At 42.4% G+C, this 24,235-nt stretch overlaps 1 protein-coding gene across 1 annotated transcript in view; it reads left to right on the forward strand.

Moving 5' to 3' along the window:
• ANAPC1 (anaphase promoting complex subunit 1) overlaps nt 1–24,235 on the forward strand; it is a 239,017-nt gene that overhangs the window by 108,206 nt on the left and 106,576 nt on the right. The window contains exons 29-38 of the mRNA XM_082251927.1: nt 6,180–6,271; nt 6,364–6,498; nt 10,740–10,822; nt 12,768–12,846; nt 13,723–13,797; nt 16,802–16,878; nt 18,082–18,172; nt 18,262–18,312; nt 21,476–21,669; nt 22,889–22,975. Of these exons, the coding sequence (XP_082108053.1) occupies nt 6,180–6,271; nt 6,364–6,498; nt 10,740–10,822; nt 12,768–12,846; nt 13,723–13,797; nt 16,802–16,878; nt 18,082–18,172; nt 18,262–18,312; nt 21,476–21,669; nt 22,889–22,975 (964 nt within the window). The remainder of the gene's footprint in view (nt 1–6,179; nt 6,272–6,363; nt 6,499–10,739; nt 10,823–12,767; nt 12,847–13,722; nt 13,798–16,801; nt 16,879–18,081; nt 18,173–18,261; nt 18,313–21,475; nt 21,670–22,888; nt 22,976–24,235) is intronic.

A 24,235-nucleotide genomic window follows, 5' to 3' on the forward strand; every position in this document is an offset into this window, starting at 1 on the left:
GAAGAGAGGGTGCCTGTCGGTTCGGTATGGTGAGTAAAACGTTCCCTTTTTTCCTCATTTATGAGGCAGTATATATTATGGGCCCCTCCATATATGGTCAGTATATATCTGACACTTACAAGTCCCCCTTGTAATACAGCATGTGTTTGTGGGAAGTGGACTTGGTTCAAGAGCTAACACTCTACCCAGCAGACTGTAACATTACAGCAAACATAGGAGGTATAATCCTACCTTATGTGCAGTGTATTTCTGTAGATCCATATGTCACCTCTCAGCAGAGTGCAGGTGGATGTGCTGGGAAGACGATATCGGCGGTCCGCCGCCATTTTGCCGTAGACCGAATGCATGTATGTCCTCAGGTCACGCCGGCCGCCATGTTTTTGGAGTCTTATGTCTCTTCTATGGGGGCGGCCATGTTTTGTGAGCCCAGCTTCCTCGTGGAGGGCTGGGAACGCCGGAAGGCGTACACAGGGGGCGGAGCCACGCCTTCTGCCCGGGAAAAAGCAAACAGCTCCTTCCAGTCTGTGTAAGACAGACGCTGGCTGCAGTTTGTTGGAAACCACACTGCATCGGTTGGTGAGCCTTGGGGGTCCCTCTCTCTCTCTCTCTGGGTCGAGAAGCAGGTACTCTGAGGGGCGCTATTGCGCTAGGGGGAGACACACAAAAAAAAAAAAAAAAAAAGAAAAAGTTTTTTTGTTTATTGCTGGCAAAAGTGTCCTGTATTAACATGGACCCTGCCACTCATGTATCTCCTCCGGATCCCCTCGAGGGGTCTGCGGGATCCTCCAGCACCCCATTGACAATTGAATCTTTGTCAGCCATTATGGAAACTTTTGTGTCCCGGGTGGAAGTGGCTTGTCAGGGACAGGGCGCAAGAAAGCGACCCCCGCCTAACCCCTTATTATCTGAAACCTCGGATTCAGACTCTGAGCCTATTTCTGCAGTTGCAGGTACTTCATCTGGTATTGGTGTCTCGGGTCCTGTCTCTTCAGACAGTGAGGAGGATGTTTCGGCATCAGCCATAGCCCGAGAGGAAGCGTTGGTAAACGCACTCATTGTATCTGTTCAAGAGACTTTAAGGTTACAGGGTATTCCATCAGAAATAGCTGAAACTGAGATCCCTTTTGGGACTAAAAAGCGCATCAAAGTGGCAAGGGTTTTTCCATTGCCCAAATGTTTTGGCAATCCAATCGATGAAGAATGGCGTCTGCCAAAACGCACTTTTAATATTTCCAAACGCATTGACAGGCGTTATCCGTTTGAGGAAACCCTTATTAAGAAATGGACAGAACCACCTGTGGTGGATTCACCAATTGCTAGATTGAATAAAGCCACGGTTATTCCTTTGGAAGACGCTCCGTCTTTTAAAGATCCAGTGGATCGCAAGATAGAAGCTATGTCTCGCACCATGTTTTCCTTGATTGGATCAGCTTTCAGGCCAATAATTGCTATTGGTCTGGTTTCGCAGGCTGTAACTGAATGGACCAAGTGGTTACGCCGGGACTTAGAAGAAGTCCCTCAGGCGGTATCAGATTTGTTGGAACAAACGATACAGGGGTTACAGTTTGTATGTGATGCGGCGTTAGACGCCACTCCATTAATGGCGCGAGCATCAGTCTCAGCAGTGGTTCTCAGGCGCACACTGTGGCTAAAAGGTTGGATAGCCGACCAAGGTTCCAAGAAAGCATTGGCTAATATCCCCTTTTCAGGAGAACGTCTATTTGGAGCCAACTTAGATGAGATCATTAAGGATCTCACCGGTGGAAAAAGCACCTTTTTACCGCAAAATTTTAAAGGTAGAGGAACTCGTCAAAGACGAGGGCCTTCTTTTTCTGCTCACAAGAGGTTTTTTCGTCCAGCGGGTGAAAAAACTAAGTCCTCCAAGCCTCCTGCAGGAGGCATCAGGGGTCGTTGGTCGGGCAAGCAAAAGCCCGCCCCCTCCAGACCTGAAGATAAACCATCCAAAGCCTGAAGGTGCGCCCCCACCCATAACTGGGGTGGGGGGACGTCTTCGCCGGTTCCCGGATCCATGGCTTTCCAGAATCCCGGACAAATGGGTTTGCGAAGTCATAAAGTCAGGGTACAAGATCGAGTTTCGATCTCTCCCACCGGCGCGATTCTTCCCTTCCAATATCCGACTATCTCCGGATCGTCTAGAAGATCTGCGGAGAGCAGTCACAGATCTACTACAACAAGGAGTGGTAGTCCACGTTCCTTGGACAGAACGGTTTCAAGGGTTTTATTCAAACCTGTTTACAATACCCAGGAAAGAGGGCAAAGTGCGTCCAATTCTGGACTTAAGAGCACTCAATTCTTTCGTCAACATAAGAAGATTCAGAATGGAGTCCATTCGCACGGTAGCAGCCTTCCTGCATCCAGGGGATGTCCTAGCGTCCATAGACATCAAGGACGCCTATCTTCACATTCCCATTTTCGCAGGACATCAGCGTTTTCTACGCTTTTCCGTAGAGGAGAACCACTATCAGTTTGTGGCGTTACCTTTCGGTCTCGCCACGGCTCCGCGGGTCTTCACAAAGGTGTTGGCCCCAATGTTGGCACTTCTGCGCCAAAGAGGTATATCGATTCTAGGTTACCTAGACGATCTTCTGCTTCATGCAGAGTCTCCTCAGACCTTGCTACAAAACATAGAAATTACTATGATTTCTTTACAGGAATTCGGGTGGCTGGTGAACCAGCAAAAGTCCTTTCTGGTTCCCACCCAGAGGCTCGAATATCTGGGTCTAATTCTAGACACAGTCAGGACAAGAGTGTTTCTTCCGGTAGGGAAACTTCGAAAGATTCAATCAGCAGTCCAGTTGTTACTGTCCAACAGCTGGTCTTCCCTTCGGACTTGCATGAGGGTTCTGGGGTTGATGGTGGCTTCATTCGAAGCAGTCCCATTTGCCCAGTCCCATACCCGAATTCTTCAGCAAGAGATTCTCCTCAGATGGAATCGGAATCCGGAATCCCTGGACAATCAGATACGATTGAGCAAACAGACCAGAGAGTCTCTGGTTTGGTGGCTTCGGTCTCCAATGCTCAGCCAGGGAAAGTCATTTCTGCCAATATATTGGACGATAGTGACCACGGATGCCAGTCTATCCGGATGGGGAGGAATTCTCGGTCAATTATCTGCCCAGGGACTTTGGTCCCCGGAAGAATCCAGATTACCGATAAATGTATTGGAACTGAGAGCGATCAGACTTTGTCTGATTCTCTGGACCGAGCAGCTCCAGGGCAGCCCGGTTCGGATCCAGTCGGACAATGCCACGGCCGTGGCTTATGTCAATCACCAGGGGGGCACCAAGAGTGTCCGAGCGGCCAAAGAAGTGGCTTGCATTCTTCGCTGGGCGGAACGATTTGTTCCAGCAATCTCTGCGGTGTTCATTCCGGGGGTGGAGAATTGGCAGGCAGATTATCTCAGCCGTCAGACCCTGGATCAGGGGGAATGGTCCCTCCATCCAGACGTTTTCCACCAGTTGTGCCTACGGTGGGGCACCCCGGATGTGGATCTGTTGGCATCACGATTCAACAGGAAAGTTCAGAGATTCGTGGCTCGCTCCCGCGATCCTCTAGCAGAAACCGCAGACGCACTGATTGCCCCGTGGGGGCAATACCAGCTAATATATGCCTTCCCTCCTCTCGCGTTACTGCCAAGACTTCTTCGCAGGGTAGAGGAGGAAGGAATCCCAGTAATCCTGGTAGCTCCGGACTGGCCTCGTCGAGCTTGGTACGCCGACATGGTCAGACTGGTGGCGGACGTCCCGTGGAGACTTCCTCTCAGAGAGGATCTACTGTCTCAGGGACCGATCTTCCATCCTGCTTTACGATCGCTGGCTTTAACGGCCTGGCTATTGAGACCCGGGTGCTGAAAGACAAAGGTTTGTCAGCTTCAGTTATTCCTACTCTAGTTGAAGCAAGGAAAGCGACTTCCAGAAAGATTTATCATCGCACATGGAAGTCCTACATTGCATGGTGTGAACCTTTGGGGTTCCGTCCTCGGTCTTATTCGATTAGTCGAATATTGGCTTTTCTGCAACAAGGGGTTGAGCAGAAACTGGCCTTGAGTACTATCAAGGGTCAGGTCTCAGCATTAGCCATCTTCTTTCAGAAGCCTTTGGCTACTCATTCCTTGGTGCGGAATTTCATCCAGGGGGTGCGACATCTGGCTCCGCCAGTGCGCGCGCCGTTACCCCCCTGGGATCTTAATTTAGTGTTGTCGGTTCTTCAGAAACCTCCCTTTGAAGATATTAGGGAGATTCCTCTACCCACGTTGTCCCAGAAGGTGGCCTTCTTGGTGGCTATTACTTCTGCACGCAGGGTGTCAGAACTGGCCGCATTATCTTGTCGTTCACCATATCTGGTGGTTCATAGAGATAAGGTGGTTCTTCGTCCGAATCCATCCTTCCTACCAAAAGTAGTTTCAGAATTTCATCTGAATGAAGAAATTGTATTACCTTCCCTGTGTCCTAAGCCCAGTCATCCTCGGGAATTTGCTTTGCACTCCTTGGATGTGGTCCGGGCGATCAGGGTATACTTGAAAACGACAGACTCGTTTCGCAAGACGGATTCACTTTTTGTGATCCCAGATGGACCCAAAAAGGGGTTGCCTGCATCTGCCGCGACCATTTCCAGATGGATCAGACAGACGATAGTGCAGGCTTATTCTATTAAGGGTCGGGAGCCCCCGTTCCCTGTTAAGGCGCACTCCACTCGGGCACTTAGTGCGTCATGGGCCTTTCGCCATCAGGCGTCAGTGGTCCAGGTGTGCAAGGCGGCTACCTGGTCGTCGGTGCATACCTTCTCCAAACATTATAAAATTGATGTAATGGCATCGTCTGATGCCTCATTTGGCCGCAAGGTTTTGCAGGCCGCAATTTGAGGAGACCAGTGGTCTACCTCGAGGGTTTTTTTCCGTTGGAAAATTTTTTCTTTAGTCTCATTCTTTGTTTATAATGAGCCTTTAAAACTTCTAGTTTGGCACCGGTTGGGCCTACTAGATTGGATTTGATTTTGTCAATCCCACCCCTCATTTGTGGCACTGCTTCTGGATGTCCCAGCTCTTGAGAATCAAGAAGACTACGTCTGTCAATGAGCGATAGAGAAAAATGGATTTTTGTAAGAACTTACCGTAAAATCCTTTTCTCTTAAGCTCATTGACAGACGTAGTACCCGCCCCTCTATCATTGAGTTGGGTTGGGTTAATTTCTCTGTACTGCTTTAAACAGAACTGATTCCCTGTAGCAGAGAGAGGGAGGATATACCCTCAGGGACTGCCCCCTAGGGTGGAGCCAGAACGTTTTTGTCATTCTGCCTAGTCCTACTCCTGCGGAGACAACATAACCCAGCTCTTGAGAATCAAGAAGACTACGTCTGTCAATGAGCTTAAGAGAAAAGGATTTTACGGTAAGTTCTTACAAAAATCCATTTTCCTGGATGTTGTATTTTTGCAGTGGAAAACCCATTCTATTCATCTTTTGAATTGATTACATTTTTCTTTTGCATAACTTAGGCTCGGTTCACACTATTTGCGACCTGTGGTGCAACTTTGCCAGGTGACTTCCTAGTGATTTGCTGGCGACTTGAGTACTACTTTGATGCGACTTTAGAAGGAACTTTCGGGGAATGCCTGGGTAATCATCCTGTAATGTCAGGTCCTAATCACATCAATATAGATGAGGATCCAACTTTGAGGAGACTTTAATGTGTTGGCACAAGTCGGGTGGAAGTTGCCTTGAAGTAGTACAGGAACCTTTTCTAAAGTTGGAGCGACTTCAGTAGTGCTAATTAAGACCACTCTCTTTGACTAACATGGGATTTCACATGTCATGCCAATTGGGGACTCACAAGTCGAATCCCAAGTCACAGCAGTGTGAACTGAGCCTTACAGATGGTTGGTTGAAAGACTGCAACAAACTATTTTTTTTTTACTACAGCCTCTTACCATTTTTAATAAAAAAAAAAAAATTGTGTTAAAAAGATTGATAAATTTCTTTAATAGACAGCAATCTTGAGGTATATAAGAGAGAATTCTCCACACTTGCTGGGTAAAATGACAATGCCACTAACTTTTTGAAACTCATCTTGGGTTTGGGAACCCAAGTTACAATATGCACTTGAACGACAGTCAACATTATAGGGCAAATCTGCTAACTAATTTTTATTACCTTTTTTCCTAGGTCGCCCCCCAGGGCCTGAAATGGAGTACTGCACAGACAGAGAATCCTATTCCCTGGCAGCAGGCTTCGCTTTGGGCATGGTGTGCCTTGGGGTAAGAACAGTCAGCTTGTTAATACTTTCTAAACAGTTATATTATTGTTGGCTGTTTGTATTTTAATGTCAAGTGTTGTTGCCTTGTTCCAGCATGGAAGTAATTTGATTGGCATGTCTGACCTGAATGTTCCAGAGCAGCTCTATCAGTACATGGTTGGTGGACACAAGCGGTCACATGTTGGTGTCAACAGAGAAAAGCACAAATCTCCTAGTTATCAGATTAAGGTATATTAAACATGTTTACTTTAAAAGCAAAATGTGTTTTGTGAAAATTTAGATTCCAAATTTTTAGGTCAATCTACTTTTCTCTTTCGTTCATTGACGGACACAGCTCCTGATCTTCTTAACCATTGGGTTATACTGCCCCCTACAGGAGTAGGACACAAGGCAGAAAAAAAGTCTGGCTACACCTGTGGGCAGTCCCGGGGGGTATAATCCCTCTCTCTGCTTTAGGTACTCACTTTTAGGAAATCGGACTCACCATTTGTGTTTACAGATGGGCTTCCGAAAGGGTTGTCCGTTTCCTCTGTAACCATTTCCAGATGGATCAGACAGATTGTGATTCAGGCCTATTCCATCATCCGCCAGGTTCCTTCTTTAATTGTCAAGGGGCACTCTATTCAGGCGCTTAGTGCCGCCTGGGCCTTCCGTTATCAGGCGTCAGTGACCCAGGTTTGCAAGGTGGCCAAAGTTCTTTAAAGTAGATGTGATGGCATCTGCGGATCCTTCATTTGGCCTCAAGGTATTGCAGGTTGCTGTTTAGAGGACCTGGTCCTCTTTGGGGGTGTATTTTTTTTTTTTTTTTTTCAGGTGAGCTTTAGTTGTTTTGGTTGAGCTCCTGTTTACCTGGTTGGCTATAGTTAGCCTTGGGAATTTATTTTTCGCTGTTCCCACCCCTCATGTTTAACACTGCTTTGGGAGGTCCCAATGGTTAAGAAGAACAGGAGCTGTGTCCGACAATGAACGAAAGACAAAATGGGATTTTTGACTTACCGTAAAATCCATTTCTCTGATGATCATTGACAAACACAGCACTCTCTTTGGAGTTGTAATACTTCTGACACTGCTTGTAAAAAAACTGAGTACCTATAGCAGAGAGAGGGAGTATACCCCCTGGCACTGCCCATAGGCTTGGCCAGAATTTTTTTCTGCCTAGTTTCCTACTCCTGTAGGGGGCAGTATAACCCAATGGTTAAGAAGATCAGGGGCTGTGTCCGTCAATGAACATCAGAGAAATGGTTTTTAAGGAAAGTCAAAAATCACATTTTTTTTTCTATATTTATTTTTATTAAGTTTAACAAAAAACAATTACACACAGCAGTGGAACATTGTCTTTGAGCAGTAGGTACAATAAAGCAGTCTCTGCCCCTTTACAAAGAAATTAAGGGTGTGGCTTCAGGCTCTAGTAGGTCCTCATATGCTGACAACTGCTGGGAGTGCAGGCAGGGAAAGAGCTTGTCTCAGCTCCATAGAAGGCAGTGTGGAAGGAAAAAAGTCCCAGTAGCCGCACATAACACAAAACCCTCATTTAAAGAGTGGAAGCAGCCTCAGCCTAGAGTCTGTCCAGGCCACACCCCTGACATGTTTACATGTTTTTTCCCACCCAAGGTCCTTAGTCGTGGGGAAAGGGAAAGTGTGTGTGCCCTCCAGGCCACATGCCCCTTCTTCCTGGCGAAGCACCTTGTCCCCATGTTGGTGAGGACAAGGGCCTCTTCCCACAACCCTGGCTCAAGGATAGTTAGGGGTGACTTATCAGAATCTGGAAGTCCCCTTTACCAAAAAAAAAAAAGAAAATGTCCCTGATGCACAACTATTGTTAATCACAAGGTTCAGTGTCAATCACATTGAATGCTGCCCGCCAGCACGACCTCTCCGTTGCTTAAATCCCACTGCTAAGTAAACAAAGGGATGGGGTCTCCTGCCCCTTGTGACGATGTCATTGGGCAATGATGTCACAAAATTACTCATCCCTTTATTTGCTTAGTGGGTGGGTGGGGGGCGGCAGTGGCCCTGTCATTCGGTGGAAGTCAAGCGACAGGGCACGTTGTGTCAGTGGGTGGCAGTGTTCTTTCCATGCAGGCGGCGTTCATCATTAACATGGACGACATGATGGATGTGCATCAAAACAAAAACTGTGTTGTGTTTTTATTTACTTTTGACATTTTTTTTTTTTTTTTTACGGTATGGGTTTTGGGGGGGGCTACACCATACGCCATATTTTCTTTCTTTTTTAGCATATGGCCCCTTGCTGTATTTTTTTTTGTTAATGCAAGCTTTTTTTTTTTTACATTCTACTATCAGTGGGGAATCCACCCCGCTTACAGCAGGGATGACTCATTGTTGTTAGGATGCTGGCAGGTGCCAGCTCCTTAAAAACTGACTCAATGGTTACTCATCCTAGCTGCTGACAGCAGGGATGAGTTGGTTGTAAATGCATATACATTGCATCAAAAATGCATCATGTTGCACTACAAAATTGCACTGAAAATTGGATTAAAATTGCATCACTCTAGTGTGAACCAAGCCTAAATATTGAACCTTTCTTATTTTATCTTTTCAAATTGCAAACATTTATCCACAATCATCTCATAATCTCATACATTATAGGCTTTCTAAGGTATTGGCTCTGTAAAATTTACAGTTTAGTACCTAAAAATAGTTAAACATAAACTGCAGTTTTGAAAAAAAAACTCCTCCTGCAGTTCAGTTATATACATTGTAACAATTTTAGCCAACCACTTTGATAGTACTTGCCTAGTTTTGTTCTACAGATAATGAGAGTCAATCTTTGCATACTTTTGAAAATGAGTACTAAGAAAGAATGTCTTTACTATTGCATTATCAGTCCCAGTGTTTTAATCCGAATCACTGCACCCTAGCATTCCTTTAGATGTGTGTAACTCTTTACAAGTATGTAACCAAAGTTGATACTTTCAGTGCAGTAAATCTAAACACATTGCTGGGGATGCCTAACATATTAAGAAGGCTGTCTTTTGGTTGATCTCTTACCTTGTGCAGATTTCTGGAAAATGCAATTAACTAATTTAAAGATTGAAGGCATTGAGGATTTTGGGAAATTCTGGGCACAACTTAGTCATTTGTTCTGATTAAAATAGGAAAAGCTTGGCTTTCTTGCTGACTAAATTGGAAGGACAATTTTTAGAATTAAAGAAATTACCACATGGTTTATGTTGTTTGTTTTAATTTCTCAACCAAACTGCAGTTTTCCTATAATAAGCTTACCTTAGACTAGTGTGTTGACCTGGGGTGCCTGGTTGCTCTCATATACTGTGTTAGATCATTGTTTTTCAACTTGTTTGTAGTAAAGGCGCCCTTTAGAATTGTGTATAACCCTGGACACACCAGTCTCATTCACATGAGGAGGAGCATCCGAGCCCGAGCGTTTTTTTTTTTTTTCGTGTTCTGTTTTTTTATTAGCATGGTTTATGCTCATGAAACACGTAAAAAAGGTGCCGTAATGGTTTTTAAATTGAGCCCCACCAAAAGACATGGTACTGTGGTACCATGCGTTTAAGTGGACGCAAACAAACATGCAACTGGTGGATGCATGGGGGTGGCATTAAGAATGCACAACTGCAAAAGGCATTGCATTATTGTGTGGGAAAACGTGTGATTTCACGCGTTTTACCACACTGGACCTGGTGTTAAAAAGCCCCTAAAATGTAGTTTGTAAGGCAGAACTAACTGATCAGTAGGTTTTTAAATTCCCCCCCCCCCCCCCCACCACAAAGATCCCCTACTAGCCACAAACCCCCCTTCCTTGATCCCCCATGCTAGCACAACCCCACTCCAATCCTCACCATACCCCTTCTTTGCCCTTGCTACAGCAAAATGAAACAAAGCCCTGTGTACAATCCAACTATGAAAGGATTACTGTGTTAATTTCCATGTACAGAGAGGAGGGAGAGCATATCCCACTCCTTATCTGGACTCTCTCCCCCTCTATGATGTTATCTGTATTTTGCTGGCAAAAGTGAAAGCTGTGTAAGCCGCCCGATCTTTCTTCCCATAGTAACTGATGACATCATCGGTTGGTAGGACGCGGTCGCACAGCTTGCACAACTTTCATTTTTGCCGGCAAAATACAGATGATATCATAGGGGGGAAAGAGCCCGGAGAAGGTACGGGATGTGCTCTCCCTCCTCTCTGTATACTGAACTTAACACAGTATCCCTTTCATGGTTGGATTGTACAAGGCTTTGTGTCATTTTGCTGCGGCATTCCCGTTGAAAAATTCTTTGTTAGATTATTGCTCTGTTTGGCTAAAATCATCTATTCTGGGGACAGTCATCTTATATCTGTGAGTACCTTGAGCCAAATGTAAGCTAGTGAGTTGTCCTAGAGCAATCATTGCTAAATTTAAGTGCAGTAAAAAAAAGGTTATGTGCTAACGCCTTTGTTAAACAGTGTCAGCATGTCTGTAATTTTTCATATTTTTTTCTTAGGAAGGAGACACTATTAATGTGGATGTTACATGCCCTGGAGCTACTCTGGCATTAGCTATGATCTACTTGAAAACCAACAACAGGTAATGTAAAGCAGTGCAATGACATTTAATTAGAACAGTACAGAATGTTTTTACAGAAAGCAATATTCGGTCTAAGCAATCCTGTATGACAGATTGTGACACAAATCTAAAACTGATTAGAGAGCTGTGAAAATCATTGCACATGAGGGCAGTGGCTACATTAATTGCAACAGCCCCAACAGCTGCAAGGAGCAAATATGTCACCAAAGAGATCAGTGACCTGTAATGTAACCTCAGAAACTTCAAGTGACAATAGACGACTCTGATAAAGGGTTACTGTAATAACTTCAGTGTGCATGTATGTTCCTCTAAACTGCCTTTGAACACAGGTCAGGTTTCAGAGTTTGAACTAGATCGCATAAACAAAAAACAAATATTTCGCATGCATACAGACAAAGCGCCGGTTCACATTACCGCGACGCTACTTCCCGGGGCGACCTCCGAGATCGGGGTGCGAGCAGCGCGCCGCAACCTCGGAGCGGCCGCCACGGACTTCATAACATTGAAGTCTATGGCAGTCGCCTCCTGGTCGCCCCAAAGAAGCTCCGGACCCTTTTTCTAGGTCGGAGCGACTTGTGTCGCTCCTATTAGAACGGGTCCGCAGCTTCCCTATGGGAGGCGACCTGTGAGGCGACCAGGTCGCCTCACAGGTCGCCCTAGTGTGAACCGAGCCTAAATATAAAAGTGCAAGCTGCTGGCAACAACACAACAGGACCAATCATTATAAACGTGAAACAATGGAAAATGTTGCTGCGCTAAACATAGATATTGAATAAAAAAGTATCCATAAAGTATGAGCAACGAGTGCTGTTCTAAATAGTGCAGATGAATTCCTTGATGAACATCCAATAACAGCGAGTGTCATTGATGTGTGTTTTAATCACTCAAGTGCACCTCCATCGATATTTATATAAAATGCCTCCTTATCAGGGGTTTAGACTCCAATTTATAACAATCTAGACAGGCGTGATATGCAAGAATAGAAGATCCAATCAGCTTCCTCTATTATATTGCAGGTGGTGGTACTGTCATGGCTGATGGTAAAGTTTACTCCATAGTTGGGCCCATGAAGGAAAGATAAAACAGCCACACAGTGTAAAACTTCTTGACCCTTTATTAAAAGAAATCAGTGCTAAACACTTAATAGATCCAAGATATCCTAGAAGTTGATTGACCGGTATACAGGGTTGGCGTGCGTTGTACCTCACTGATGTGGATTCCAGTTGACGCATTTCATTAAAATCAACGTCATCTGGGGCATGAACAAGATCACAGTTCTTCTTGCCTTTATAAATGTTCTAATGATTTATTTGGCCAGGTCATGGTACAGAAAAGTTAGTACTTCAGTGCATTTCCTGAGCAGATCATAGCACACTGCGTACAAGGTATTGCATTTCCAATTTTCTTCTACAATTGAGATGTCCATGGATCTCCACAGACCTTTACAGGCATTTCTGGGTAGACAGATGCCATTTGTGTTAGTAGTGTTAGCATTCGTATTTTTAAGATATTGATATCAATGTTTTTATGATGTGATAAAGATCTGTGTCAGACGTTAATGAATGTCTAACCACTTTCTGCAATCTGTTGCTGGCTTCAAAGTGGCTGAGCATTGGCTTGGTTTATCGTCCCTTGTAGCATACTTTTCTGTCTTTTATTACTGGAATTAAGGTGATGGTACTTTTGTCCCATTTTAGGGGCACTAAGGAGGCATTCATTTTGTCTTAGTTTTGTGTATGCTGAAAGTATATAAAAATAAAACATTAGTCGACAGTCAATACACTAAAAGTCCACAGCATTTTGATTAGGGAAAGTCATTTTATGTATGACTGTAATCTACCCTTGATTTGCTATGTATTTACTTTATATGTGTAGGGATTTTTTTGTAAACCTAAACTGTTACTTTTTTTGTAATTAAGATTTTATGTTTTTTCTTTTTCTATAGGTCAGTAGCGGATTGGCTGCGGGCCCCAGACACCATGTATTTACTTGACTTTGTAAAACCAGAATTCCTTTTATTGCGGGTATGAAGACTTCTACTTTAATGACAATTCTACTAAAAACAGTTTTGCAATTTCGGATTACCCACCCACCATTTTATGACACCATGTACACTTTAAAGTAGAACAATAGGCAAAACTTTTTTTTTTTTCCATTTTTGTTATTGGAAGGTAGGTTTATAACCCCTGTCGTGTTTTTTTTTTTTGCCATTTTTTTGCCATCTGTGTCCCATTGGGGAGATTTACCTTTACTTTCTGTCCCATAGCCAAAACAGGAAGTAAGAGGAAATCCTGCAAATTAAGGGAATTTCTTGGGGCCCCCCAGGTCACCAGAGCTAATGTCCCTATTGGAAGATTTCCCTTCTATTACTGTTCTCGGGACGACCCAAAATTTGGGATTTTCTTTTACTTTCACTTTCAATGATTCAGTACTGGTAAACAGGACAAATAAAGACGGTGAGGCCCCGTTCACATTGCCGCGATCCGACTTGGGGGGGGGGGGGGGCGACCTCCGAGGTCGCCGTGCGAGCAGCGCGCCTCGACCTCGGAGCGGCCGCCACGGACTTCATAACATTGAAGTCTATGGCGGTCGCCTCCGGGTCGCCCCAAAGAAGCTCCGGACCCTTTTTCTAAGTCGGAGCGACTTGTGTCGCTCCTATTAGAATGGGTCCGCAGCTTCCCTATGGAAGGCGACCTGTGAGGCGACCAGGTCGCCTTAGTGTGAACGGGGACTAAATCTGCCTAATGGACAGAGGTAGCAATAAAAATACTGGGAGGTATTCCAAGCCATCACCAAAAAGGTGAAAGCCAGTGTGTCTGTAGATTTGTATTGGTTTGTGTGAATTCTTCAGATCCATCGGTAATCGTGTATGACATTTTTTTTACATTTTTTTTTTTCAGACTCTTGCTAGATGCCTTATTTTGTGGGATGACATATTACCCAGTGTGCAGTGGGTGAACAGCAATGTACCACAAGTAAGCATGGATGAAATTAAATGTCATTTTTCCATGGCTGGTATTTACATACCAGTATCTTTGTTTTGTTTAAATTAAAAGATTACATTTTATCTGAAGCCAAAACTGTTTTTGTGATGTTTTAGATAAAGTGATAAATGTTTAATCTTCTGCCAGAAATATTTATTTTGTCTGTGTCTTGTTGAAGAGCCTTTACTACCTGTCCCCCAGAGAGAGGGAGTGGGAGGAAATTTCTCCAAATTGACACGAACATATCACCTGAAATAAAAATGTCAAAAAGTAGTTAAACTCAAGCACTTTAAACCCCCTCCCCCCCCCCCCCAAAAAAAAAAACACTTTTAGCTGCTTTGCCCCCACGTACACACCAGTAAATGTACCCATTAGGGGCACCTATAAACAAAAACATAATTTTCGATATAGGTTACATATATCTGCGCACGCCAGAGTGAGAACAATAGTTCTGGGGCCATTTTTCACTGGTAAAGTGCTTATACAGGTAGCAGGTTTTTCATCTTAATGCATTATCTGCAGTAAGGTAAAAAATCTTCTGTGTGCAGCTCCCCCTTACACTTACCTGAGCTGGATCCAGCACTGTGCCAGGAGCAGAGGCTCTCTTAACTCTCTCACTTCTCACAGGAGATCGAGGCAGGAGCCAATAACAATCACAGCCAGTATGGAGAGAGCAGGGGTGGGGCCAAACTGCACTGTGTGTGTCAATGGACTCACAAAGCGTGGCCCAGGAGCAAGCCTGCATTAGTGCCCCCATAGCAAGTTACTTGCTATGGGGGCACTCAGAAAGAGGGAAGAGCCAGCGGGGACCTCAGAAGAGGAGGATAGGGGCTTCTCTGTGCAAAACCATTGCACAAGGCAGGTATTTTTGACATGTTTATTATAGAAAAGAAAAAATCATTTAGAATCACTTTAACTCTAAACTGATGACCTGTAGGGCCTTTTAAAGTGTCGCCTATGGAAAATATAGAGTACCAAAGTTCATCCTCGTTTTGTGGATGTGTGAAAATGTAATAAATACAAAGAAATATATAATGCACCATGAACATGAATAAAGTATAATACATACAATGACCACCCCTGCTGCTTCTCCCACTTTCCTGTGCAAATAGCACAATAAAGATATACCAATTACCAAACTAAGGTGAGCACTAGGTGCTAATGTAAACCCCAAACATCACATATAAATTTGGTGAAACCTTCAGTAAATAAACTCTCTCTAGTGCCACCACTGTTAAAGTGTGTTACAGACAATAAAATCAAATAAAGTGAAACACATCTATAATAGATAAATCATAAAATAACACCACTAATTAAAGTGCATGAACAAAAAAGTCGATCAATAGTGTCAAAGTCCGTGTGTTTAGACTCCCTTTAAACGTGCTCCACACACTTCATGCAAATGAGACTTGCTGCCTCCAAACCAGTGCTTTTCCGTTTATTAAATATTCACACCACGACCACCTATTAAGCTATAACTCATCAGATCCCTAGACCTAGGTGAAAGTGGGTCTAATAACACTTTATAGGAGTCCCAAGCATAGATAGCGATTAGGCCAGCTCCCTGGTGTCCCCCTCCACGGGCTCTCAAATGCAAGGATAAAACACCAAATGCAGGATCATAGTACAAGCCATTTATTAAGTAATATTTTGCCATAAAGGATAAAAAGTTTACAATCACGTATAAAAGTGCCTACTCCGGCAGTAGCAGATTCCAGCAGTGCACTCTCTCTCTACAGACCGCCGCTTGCCCAACCAACAGGATGGCAGATCGGCATGAATTTCTCGATCTCCAGACGTGGCATCAGATGTACCGTGTCCCCGCCTCAACATGTTTCAATGTGCACAGTGTCATCAGAAGGCTTTCCTGATGATCCTGTGTACAGCAAAACGTGTTGAGGCAGGGACAAGGTATGTCTGATGATGTCATGTCTGGGGGTCGAATTCCAGGGCAATGGAACGGTCTGTAGAGAGAGACAGTGCACTTCTCGAATCTGCTAGTGCCGACGTAGGCACTTTTATACCTGAGTGTAAACTGTTTATCCTTTATGGCAGAATATTACTGAATAAACGTGTTGCACTATGATCCATCATTGGGTGTTTTATCCTTAGAGAGCCTGTTGTGAGGGATACAAGGGAGCTGGCCTTTTTCGCTATCCATGCTTGGGACTCCTATAAAGCGTTATTAGACCCACTTCAGCCTGGGTGTAAGGATCTGGTAGGTTATAGCCTAATAGGGGGTCATGGTGTGAACACACAGAAGGACACTGGATGAAGGAAGCAAGTCTCATTTGCATAAAGTGTGCAGAGCACATTTAAGGGTGAGCCTAAACATACAGTCTTTGACACTATTGATGGACTTTTGTTTTCATGCACTTTAATTTGTGGTGTTATTATATGAGTTATCTATTATAGATATGTTTCACTTTATTTGATTATATTGTCTGTAAAACACTTTAATAGTGGTGACACTATAGAGTTTATTTACTGAAGGTTTCACTACTATCCTATGTGATGTTTGGGGCTGACGTTAGCACCTAGCGCTCTCCTTTGTTTGGTAATTGGTGTGCAAGTTTAAAGCTTGACATGTTGGCTAGCTATTTACATGGCACAACATAATCTTTTATATTTGACCAAAAACTAGCATCTGATAGGATGCTATTACTGTTTAACTGACAGTTTTTCATCTAGTCAAGCTGAGTGGTGCCAACAGTGCCAACCACTTCTCAGATTTCAACCAGTTCAGCAGGAATCAGACAAAATAGAGCGGTGTATGGCCAGCTTAATGGTCACCAATAATAAGTGTATCTGGCCGCTGACAAAAAAAAAATCACTAATAGGTCGCTACTATGTAAATCATCTTTCATTACCAAAGATTTATTACAGTGTGGTGGATTTGACAATGTTGCATTATTAAAAAAGATATTATAAATTTAAAAAATTTCCTTTTAAAGGGTTAGCTACACTTATGAGATGGATTATTTTGTTTTTCCAGATAATCACAGGAAACAGCGCTTCACTACATACTGGAGAGCAACCTGCTTCAGAAGATTTAAACATGGAGACTCTGGCGTATGTGTCATTAACAGTTTAACATTCTATGTATTTTATGTGTGGATTATAGAGTGAGCTATAATAGATAACATGACGAGGAGCAGGAACTGTCCATCCATGGCCTTTATCTCGGCAACCAAAATTGTAGATTTTTTCCACCTAGACCCAACCATCCTATCCCCCTCTCTTCATAACGTTGTGTGTGTATATATGAAGCCATTGATTAGTTAAGTGAATAACATTAATTATCTCATTACAATGCCATCTGAAAATCAGTGGGGGATATATTCGGCAGCAAGTAAACATGTTAATGAAGTTGATGTGTTGAAAGCGGAAAAAATAGGCATTGCAGTTTGTTGTATGTAGGACTGCGTAGCTGCACACTGATCAGTGGCCAAGTGAGCATCAGAACTGGGGCCATGGAGCAATGGAAGAAGGTGGGCTGGTCTAATGGATTCAAGAATGCTTTGAAGCACACAACAACAAATTTAGGGTGTTGACTTACCCTTGAAATACTCCAGATTTCAATCCAAACAAGCATCTGTGCGATGTGCTATAAAAACAACTCCAATCTATAGGGGCCCCACCTTGCAATTTAAAAGACTTAAAGGAGTTACTACTGATAGCTTGCTGCCGAATACCACAGCACACCTTCAGAGGTCTAATTTAGTCCATGCCTCCACAGGTCAGGGCCGTTTTGGTTGCAAAAGGGGGAACGATTCAATATTAAGTTGGTGGTCTTAAAATTATGGCTGATCGGTGTACAGTATATCTCCTTGCCACTTTTTATTTTACAACAAGCAGTTTGTAAAGTCAGGAACATTTTCCAGCTGATTTTGTGCTGAAGCTAAAGTGTATGGTCTGCCAAAACTGTTTTTGGAAAGAATGGGATAGGATTAAAACCTTTGTTTCATTTTTATTTCTATCTGGGCCTCCATTACAGAGATTTCACCTTTCCATTACAGAGATTTCAATACTTTGTTCCATGACAGCAGGTTTAGCAAGAAGTGAATCAGGAACCACCAAGACAGCTATAAAAGTCTGACAGAGGGTTATAGCCATCCCTATTTTGCTTAAAAAATACACTTGCTTTATCTTTGGTTAAACTACTATCAAAAGGACATCTATAAATTCTCTGGCTGCTTGTTTGAATTCCGCTACTGTACCACCACCCCTGTTGTCCCAGGTTTTTGAAGTGTATGTTCTTTCATCATTTTCTAGTCAAGCCCATGTGTACATAATAGCTGGAGCTTGCCTGGCCTTGGGATTTAGATTTGCAGGATCTACAAACTTGGATGCTTTCAACTGCTTGGTAAGATCTTCTTTTACAATAAAATATTAACAATAGATCACAATATGGTTACTTCATCACTTTATGAGCTTATTTATTTCTTATTACAGTGTAAATTTGCAAAAGATTTTGAATGCTTATCTGGTCAAGCAGCAAGTACAGTAAGTGACCTTTATTCCTCAGCAATGTTAAGAGATACACAGGCATTGTTATGTAGTGTGTGTGTATATATATATATATATATATATATATATATATATATATATATATATACACAGTGCCTTGCGAAAGTATTCGGCCCCCTTGAACTTTTCGACCTTTTGCCACATTTCAGGCTTAAAACATAAATATATAAAACTGTAATTTTTTTGTGAAGAATCAACAAGTGGGACACAATCATGAAGTGGAACAAAATGTATTGGATATTTCAAACTTTTGTAACAAATAAAAAACTGAAAAATTGGGCATGCAAAATTATTCAGCCCCCTTAAGTTAATATTTTGTAGCGCCACCTTTTGCTGCGATTACAGCTGTAAGTTGCTTGGGGTATGTCTCTATCAGTTTTGCACATCGAGAGACTGAAATTTTTGCCCATTCCTCCTTGCAAAACAGCTCGAGCTCAGTGAGGTTGGATGGAGAGTGTTTGTGAACAGCAGTTTTCAGTTATTTCCACAGATTCTCGATTGGATTCAGGTCTGGACTTTGACTTGGCCATTCTAACACCTGGATATGTTTATTTGTGAACCATTCCATTGTAGATTTTGCTTTATGTTTTGGATCATTGTCTTGTTGGAAGACAAATCTCTGTCCCAGTCTCAGGTCTTTTGCAGACTCCATCAGGTTTTCTTCCAGAATGGTCCTGTATTTGGCTCCATCCATCTTCCCATCAATTTTAACCATCTTCCCTGTCCCTGCTGAAGAAAAGCAGGCCCAAACCATGATGCTGCCATCGCCATGTTTGACAGTGGGGATGGTGTGTTCAGGGTGATGAGCTGTGTTGCTTTTACGCCAAACATAACATTTTGCATTGTTGCCAAAAAGTTCGATTTTGGTTTCATCTGACCAGAGCACCTTCTTCCACATGTTCGGTGTGTCTCCCAGGTGGCTTGTGGCAAACTTTAAACGACACTTTTTATGGATATCTTTAAGTAATGGCTTTCTTTTTGCCCCTCTTCCATAAAGGCCAGATTTGTGCAGTATACGACTGATTGTTGTCCTATGGACAGAGTCTCCCACCTCAGCTGTAGATCTCTGCAGTTCATCCAGAGTGATCATGGGCCTCTTGGCTGCATCTCTGATCAGTCTTCTCCTTGTATGAGCTGAAAGTTTAGAGGGACGGCCAGGTCTTCGTAGATTTGCAGCGGTCTGATACTACTTCCATTTCAATATTATCGCCTGCACAGTGCTCCTTGGGATGTTTAAAGTTTGGGAAATCTTTTTGTATCCAAATCCGGCTTTAAACTTCTCCACAACAGTATCTCGGACCTGCCTGGTGTGTTCCTTGTTCTTCATGATGCTCTCTGCGCTTTAAACGGACCTCTGAGACTATTACAGTGCAGGTGCATTTATACGGAGACTTGATTACACACAGGTGGATTCTATTTATCATCATTAGTCATTTTGGTCAACATTTGATCATTCAGAGATCCTCACTGAACTTCTGGAGAGAGTTTGCTGCACTGAAAGTAAAGGGGCTGAATAATTTTGCATGCCCAATTTTTCAGTTTTTTATTTGTTAACAAAGTTTGAAATATCCAATAAATTTCGTTCCACTTCATGATTGTGTCCCACTTGTTGATTCTTAACAAAAAATTACAGTTTTATATCTTTATGTTTGAAGCCTGAAATGTGGCAAAAGGTCGCAAAGTTCAAGGGGGCCAAATATTTTCGCAAGGCACTGTGTATATATATATATATATATATATATATATATATATATATATATATATATATATATATATTTTTTTTTTTTTATGTACTGTATAACTACCATCACTAAAACCACCAGCCCCCACAAGGCCTTGAGGAACCACCGCTTCATGCTTCCTCTGTAAACTGCTATATAATCAAAGGCCATATTATTTTGGCTTATGCTGTCAGAGCTGATGTTTAGGCAGAGCTAACTAGTTGATTGCTTCACCTCAGGTCCTTCTTTTCAGCTATCATATGTCTACCTAGGCTTTTAGCAATGTGTTCAGCCGCCACAAGGGCTCAGGACAGTGCTACAGGACTTTTGTCTTTACTGATATTCTAAAGGTAGAGTGTAATCCATTTAATGAAGATCTAATCAAAGAGTAAACACAACATTCCATATTCCTGATATGTGCTTGCTGTACCATGTACTTGTATGAAATAGTGTCCTGTTCTCTTTGTATTGTTTCCTTTGTGTGAAATTCCTGGGGACCCTGGCAGTCCCTCTGCTTTCCTATGAACAACTGACCACACTAGGCATGAAAGCACAGCATGGTCAGTTTACTGATGAGTTTAAATGGGACTGTGAGCACAGAGATTGGAGGTTGAAATCAAGTTTGCTCACGACCATATTTGAGCACTGGTGATTGGGATTTAATCTCCATACAGAGGAGCATACTTTGTTTGGACACTTATAATTTGGATACCAGGCATAAGTAAATGGACACTAATTCACTACGTCACTTTGCATGATTTATATGTGTTTGAATATTCATTGTATGGTTATATTGCATATAGAGAATTATTAATTGTGTTTTAATTGGATTTAATCAGTGCACAACTGTTGATATAAACACATAAAAAATATTTTTTTCTACACAGTGATAAAAAAATTTCACTACAAATGTATTATTTGTTTAAATTAATTTATTATTAATATAAGCTACACAGGTTTGCGCAGCACATATTTATATCATGGTCAGTTTACTGGTTGTGCTGGGAGCTCAGCCTGCTCTTCTCCTATGATTAGACTTGTGCTGCCAGTAAGGGTATTTTTTTATTTTCTGATATTGTTGTACACAGTAATAGTTTCCTTTTTAAACCGGTTGGCAAGTCTTTTAGGAGTCAGTGGCTGACACAGTTTCTGGCCTCTTTATTTTTTTATGGAGAGGGTGTGTCAGGATAAATACTGCATTGCCTATATGTGCATATTAACAACTGGTGTTTGGCAGTGTGCAAGGCCTATTTTACATGATTATATTCTCATTGTTTTACATGATAATCTTTGGAAATGCACTATTCAGGCTTCCTGCAGGATTTGTGTTTGTTGATATTGAACTGTTTGGCTTTAGGTTTATATATATATATATATATATATATATACCACATAATCTTTCTGTGTGTCCCTCATAGACAGGTCATTATAACCTGGAGACATGTCTGAGTGTGGTGCTGTTGTCCCTCTCTATGGTTATGGCCGGTTCTGGGAATCTCAAAGTTCTCCAGTTGTGCCGTTTTATGCACAAGAAAATCGGGGGAGAGATGAACTATGGATTCCACCTCGCTCACCATATGGCCCTCGGCTTGCTGTTTCTTGGTGGAGGAAGGTAAGATGCCGTCTACAACAATAATTTGCACTACAGCAAATGCTTTGTAAACTCCCAGTGAGAAGTGTCTGTGCAAAGCACAGCACTGTGTAGCTTTTGTAAACAGAGCTTGTACAGAATATGCAGTGAGCAGATATGGCTCAATTAAGTCATTATAAAATATTAATTACTTTTTATAGGGTCTTTTTCCTAAAGCACATTTCCACTTTTGCAATCAGATTACAGATTTCTGTTTATGGGTTTCCATTCATACAGCATGCCTAAAAATGTTTTAAAAATATTTCTTACCTTTTTAGATGTTTCTCAGTAGAAGGTTTCACGGCTACCTGCAATTTAAAAATATTTCACAAGTTATGCTATGTGAATGGGTACATGTAAAAAATATAAAGCGGGTGCTATCCCAACTTGGCTGCCAAAGTGGAAATACACGTTAAAGCTATTCTTTTCAGTACGTGGTGCAAATTCAACTAAGCCAAGCCTGTAGAAGAGGATAAATGCTTACCCCTATTGCAGCCTATACCTTAAAACTCTGCTTGGATGCTGATTTGAGGTTGCTTTAGGTATACAACACATTGGGTGTGTCTATTAACTGTCCCCGATACACACACTGGTTATTTTTGTTGACTTTAATGTCCTTTAATAATAATAATAATAACAAAAACAGAAGGCAGGTATAAGAGCCGGTTCACACTGGGGCGGCTTCAAAGCCGCCTGACTCTGAAGCCGCTGCCCCCTGCAGCGCGACTTCAGCATGGCTTTCAAACAACTTCTTTAATAGAAGTCAATGCAAGCCGCTCCGAAGTCGCCCCAAGTAGTGCAGGAACATTTTGCTAAGTCAGAGCGACTTGAGTCGCTCTGATTAGAACTGTTCCGTTGCACTGAATAGAGCGTGACTTGTCAGGCGACTAAGTCACCTGACAAGTCTCCCCAGTGTGAACCGGCTCTTAAGGAATAGCTATATGTATAAAAGCGATGTTTAACAGTAGTTCCTTATCAAGGGAAGTTATTTTATAGCCATAGCAGCACTCGCAAACAGTGTAGATTAAAGTAACATTACACGCATCTATTAATCTATCCATGTTAGCCATGTTTTCCACCATCCTAGGCTGATAAAGGCTTATCATAAAAAGTGTTGGCTGCTCAGAAATGGTTACCTCAGTTGTTTAGCTTTCTCAGTGACTGTAACTTTATTGTTTAATATTTGAATTTGTTCCTTCAGGTATTCATTAAGCACCTCCAATTCATCAATAGCAGCCCTGCTGTGTGCTCTCTATCCTCACTTTCCTGTTCACAGCACAGACAACAGGTAAACATCTTTCTAATATACTTATTTATATAATTACTTGCAATTCTCACTTCAGAATTAGAGCTAAAGGCAAAACTTTTTTTTTCGTTTTGGATAGAATGGAGAGGGATTAGGACACCTGTCTTTTTATTGCTGTCTTTTTTCCCCATTAGGTAGAGTCACCCTCTCTATTTGCCCTGTTTACTATTATCACAGAAAATGAAAGTTAAAGAAAATGTAAAATTTTGAGTTGTCACCAGAACAGGTTTAAAGGGAAAATTTTCCTATGGGGACACTAGTTCTGGTGACCACTAGAGATTCCTTCACTTTAGAGGGATTTCCCCTCACATCCTGTTTTGGCTATGGGGCAGGAAGTGAAAAAGAAATTTCCTCAATAGGACATAAATTGCAAAAAAAGAAACTGACAGGGGTTATTACCTACCTCTACTCTATCCAATATGAAAAAATTCAATTTTTTTTACCCAGTCATATTGACAAATGATGGGCGGGTGGCGGATCTATAGTTCTGTTACGACGTCCCACTCTTGTCGCGCTTGCACAGTGAACAGTGGAGCGTTCTGTCCCTGGGACATGGCACATCGCTAATCTCGGTAATGAGTCAGTGACGAGGTTCTTTACCTATGTGATCAGCTATGTCCAATCACAGCTGGTCACATGTAAACAAGGAAATGCTGGTTATAGGCATTCCTTTCCTCATACTGACAGCGTGTGAGGAGAGCCCATCAGCGGAATTTCTTCACAGGGGGAAATCAGCACTGATTATCAGTGCAGCCCGAACAGTGTCTAGCAGTGATGCCTTTCAGTGCTACATATTAGTGCCTCCTCATGAGTGCCCATCAGTGCAGCCTCATCAGCGCACATCAATTTGATTAAGCATATTGAGGCAATCTTTATATTGGTTTTATTGCACATTTACGATTCGCGGCACATTCACTAAACACGACACAATTTATTTTGATTCATAATAATTGATGTTTATTTTCATGAAATACACATTCATTATTTAATAATATTGTTTTTCTAGCACTTTTAATCATTTATATGCACAGCACTTCAACACATATTCAGAATGGAATCTATTTGCACGTTGGTGGCATCCCTGCATCAGGGGGATTTCCTTGCCTCTATTGACATCAAGGACACTTACATTCACATTCCAATATGTGTCTGTCACCAGCACTTCCTCCGCGTTACCGTGGGAGAGGAGCTTTATCTCTTTGTGGCGTTATCATTTGGTCTCGCCTCCGCTCCTTGGGTCTT

This window comes from Pelophylax lessonae, assembly GCF_965119305.1.
Source record: "Pelophylax lessonae genome assembly, chromosome: 3".
Classification (NCBI taxonomy): Eukaryota; Metazoa; Chordata; class Amphibia; order Anura; family Ranidae; genus Pelophylax; species Pelophylax lessonae.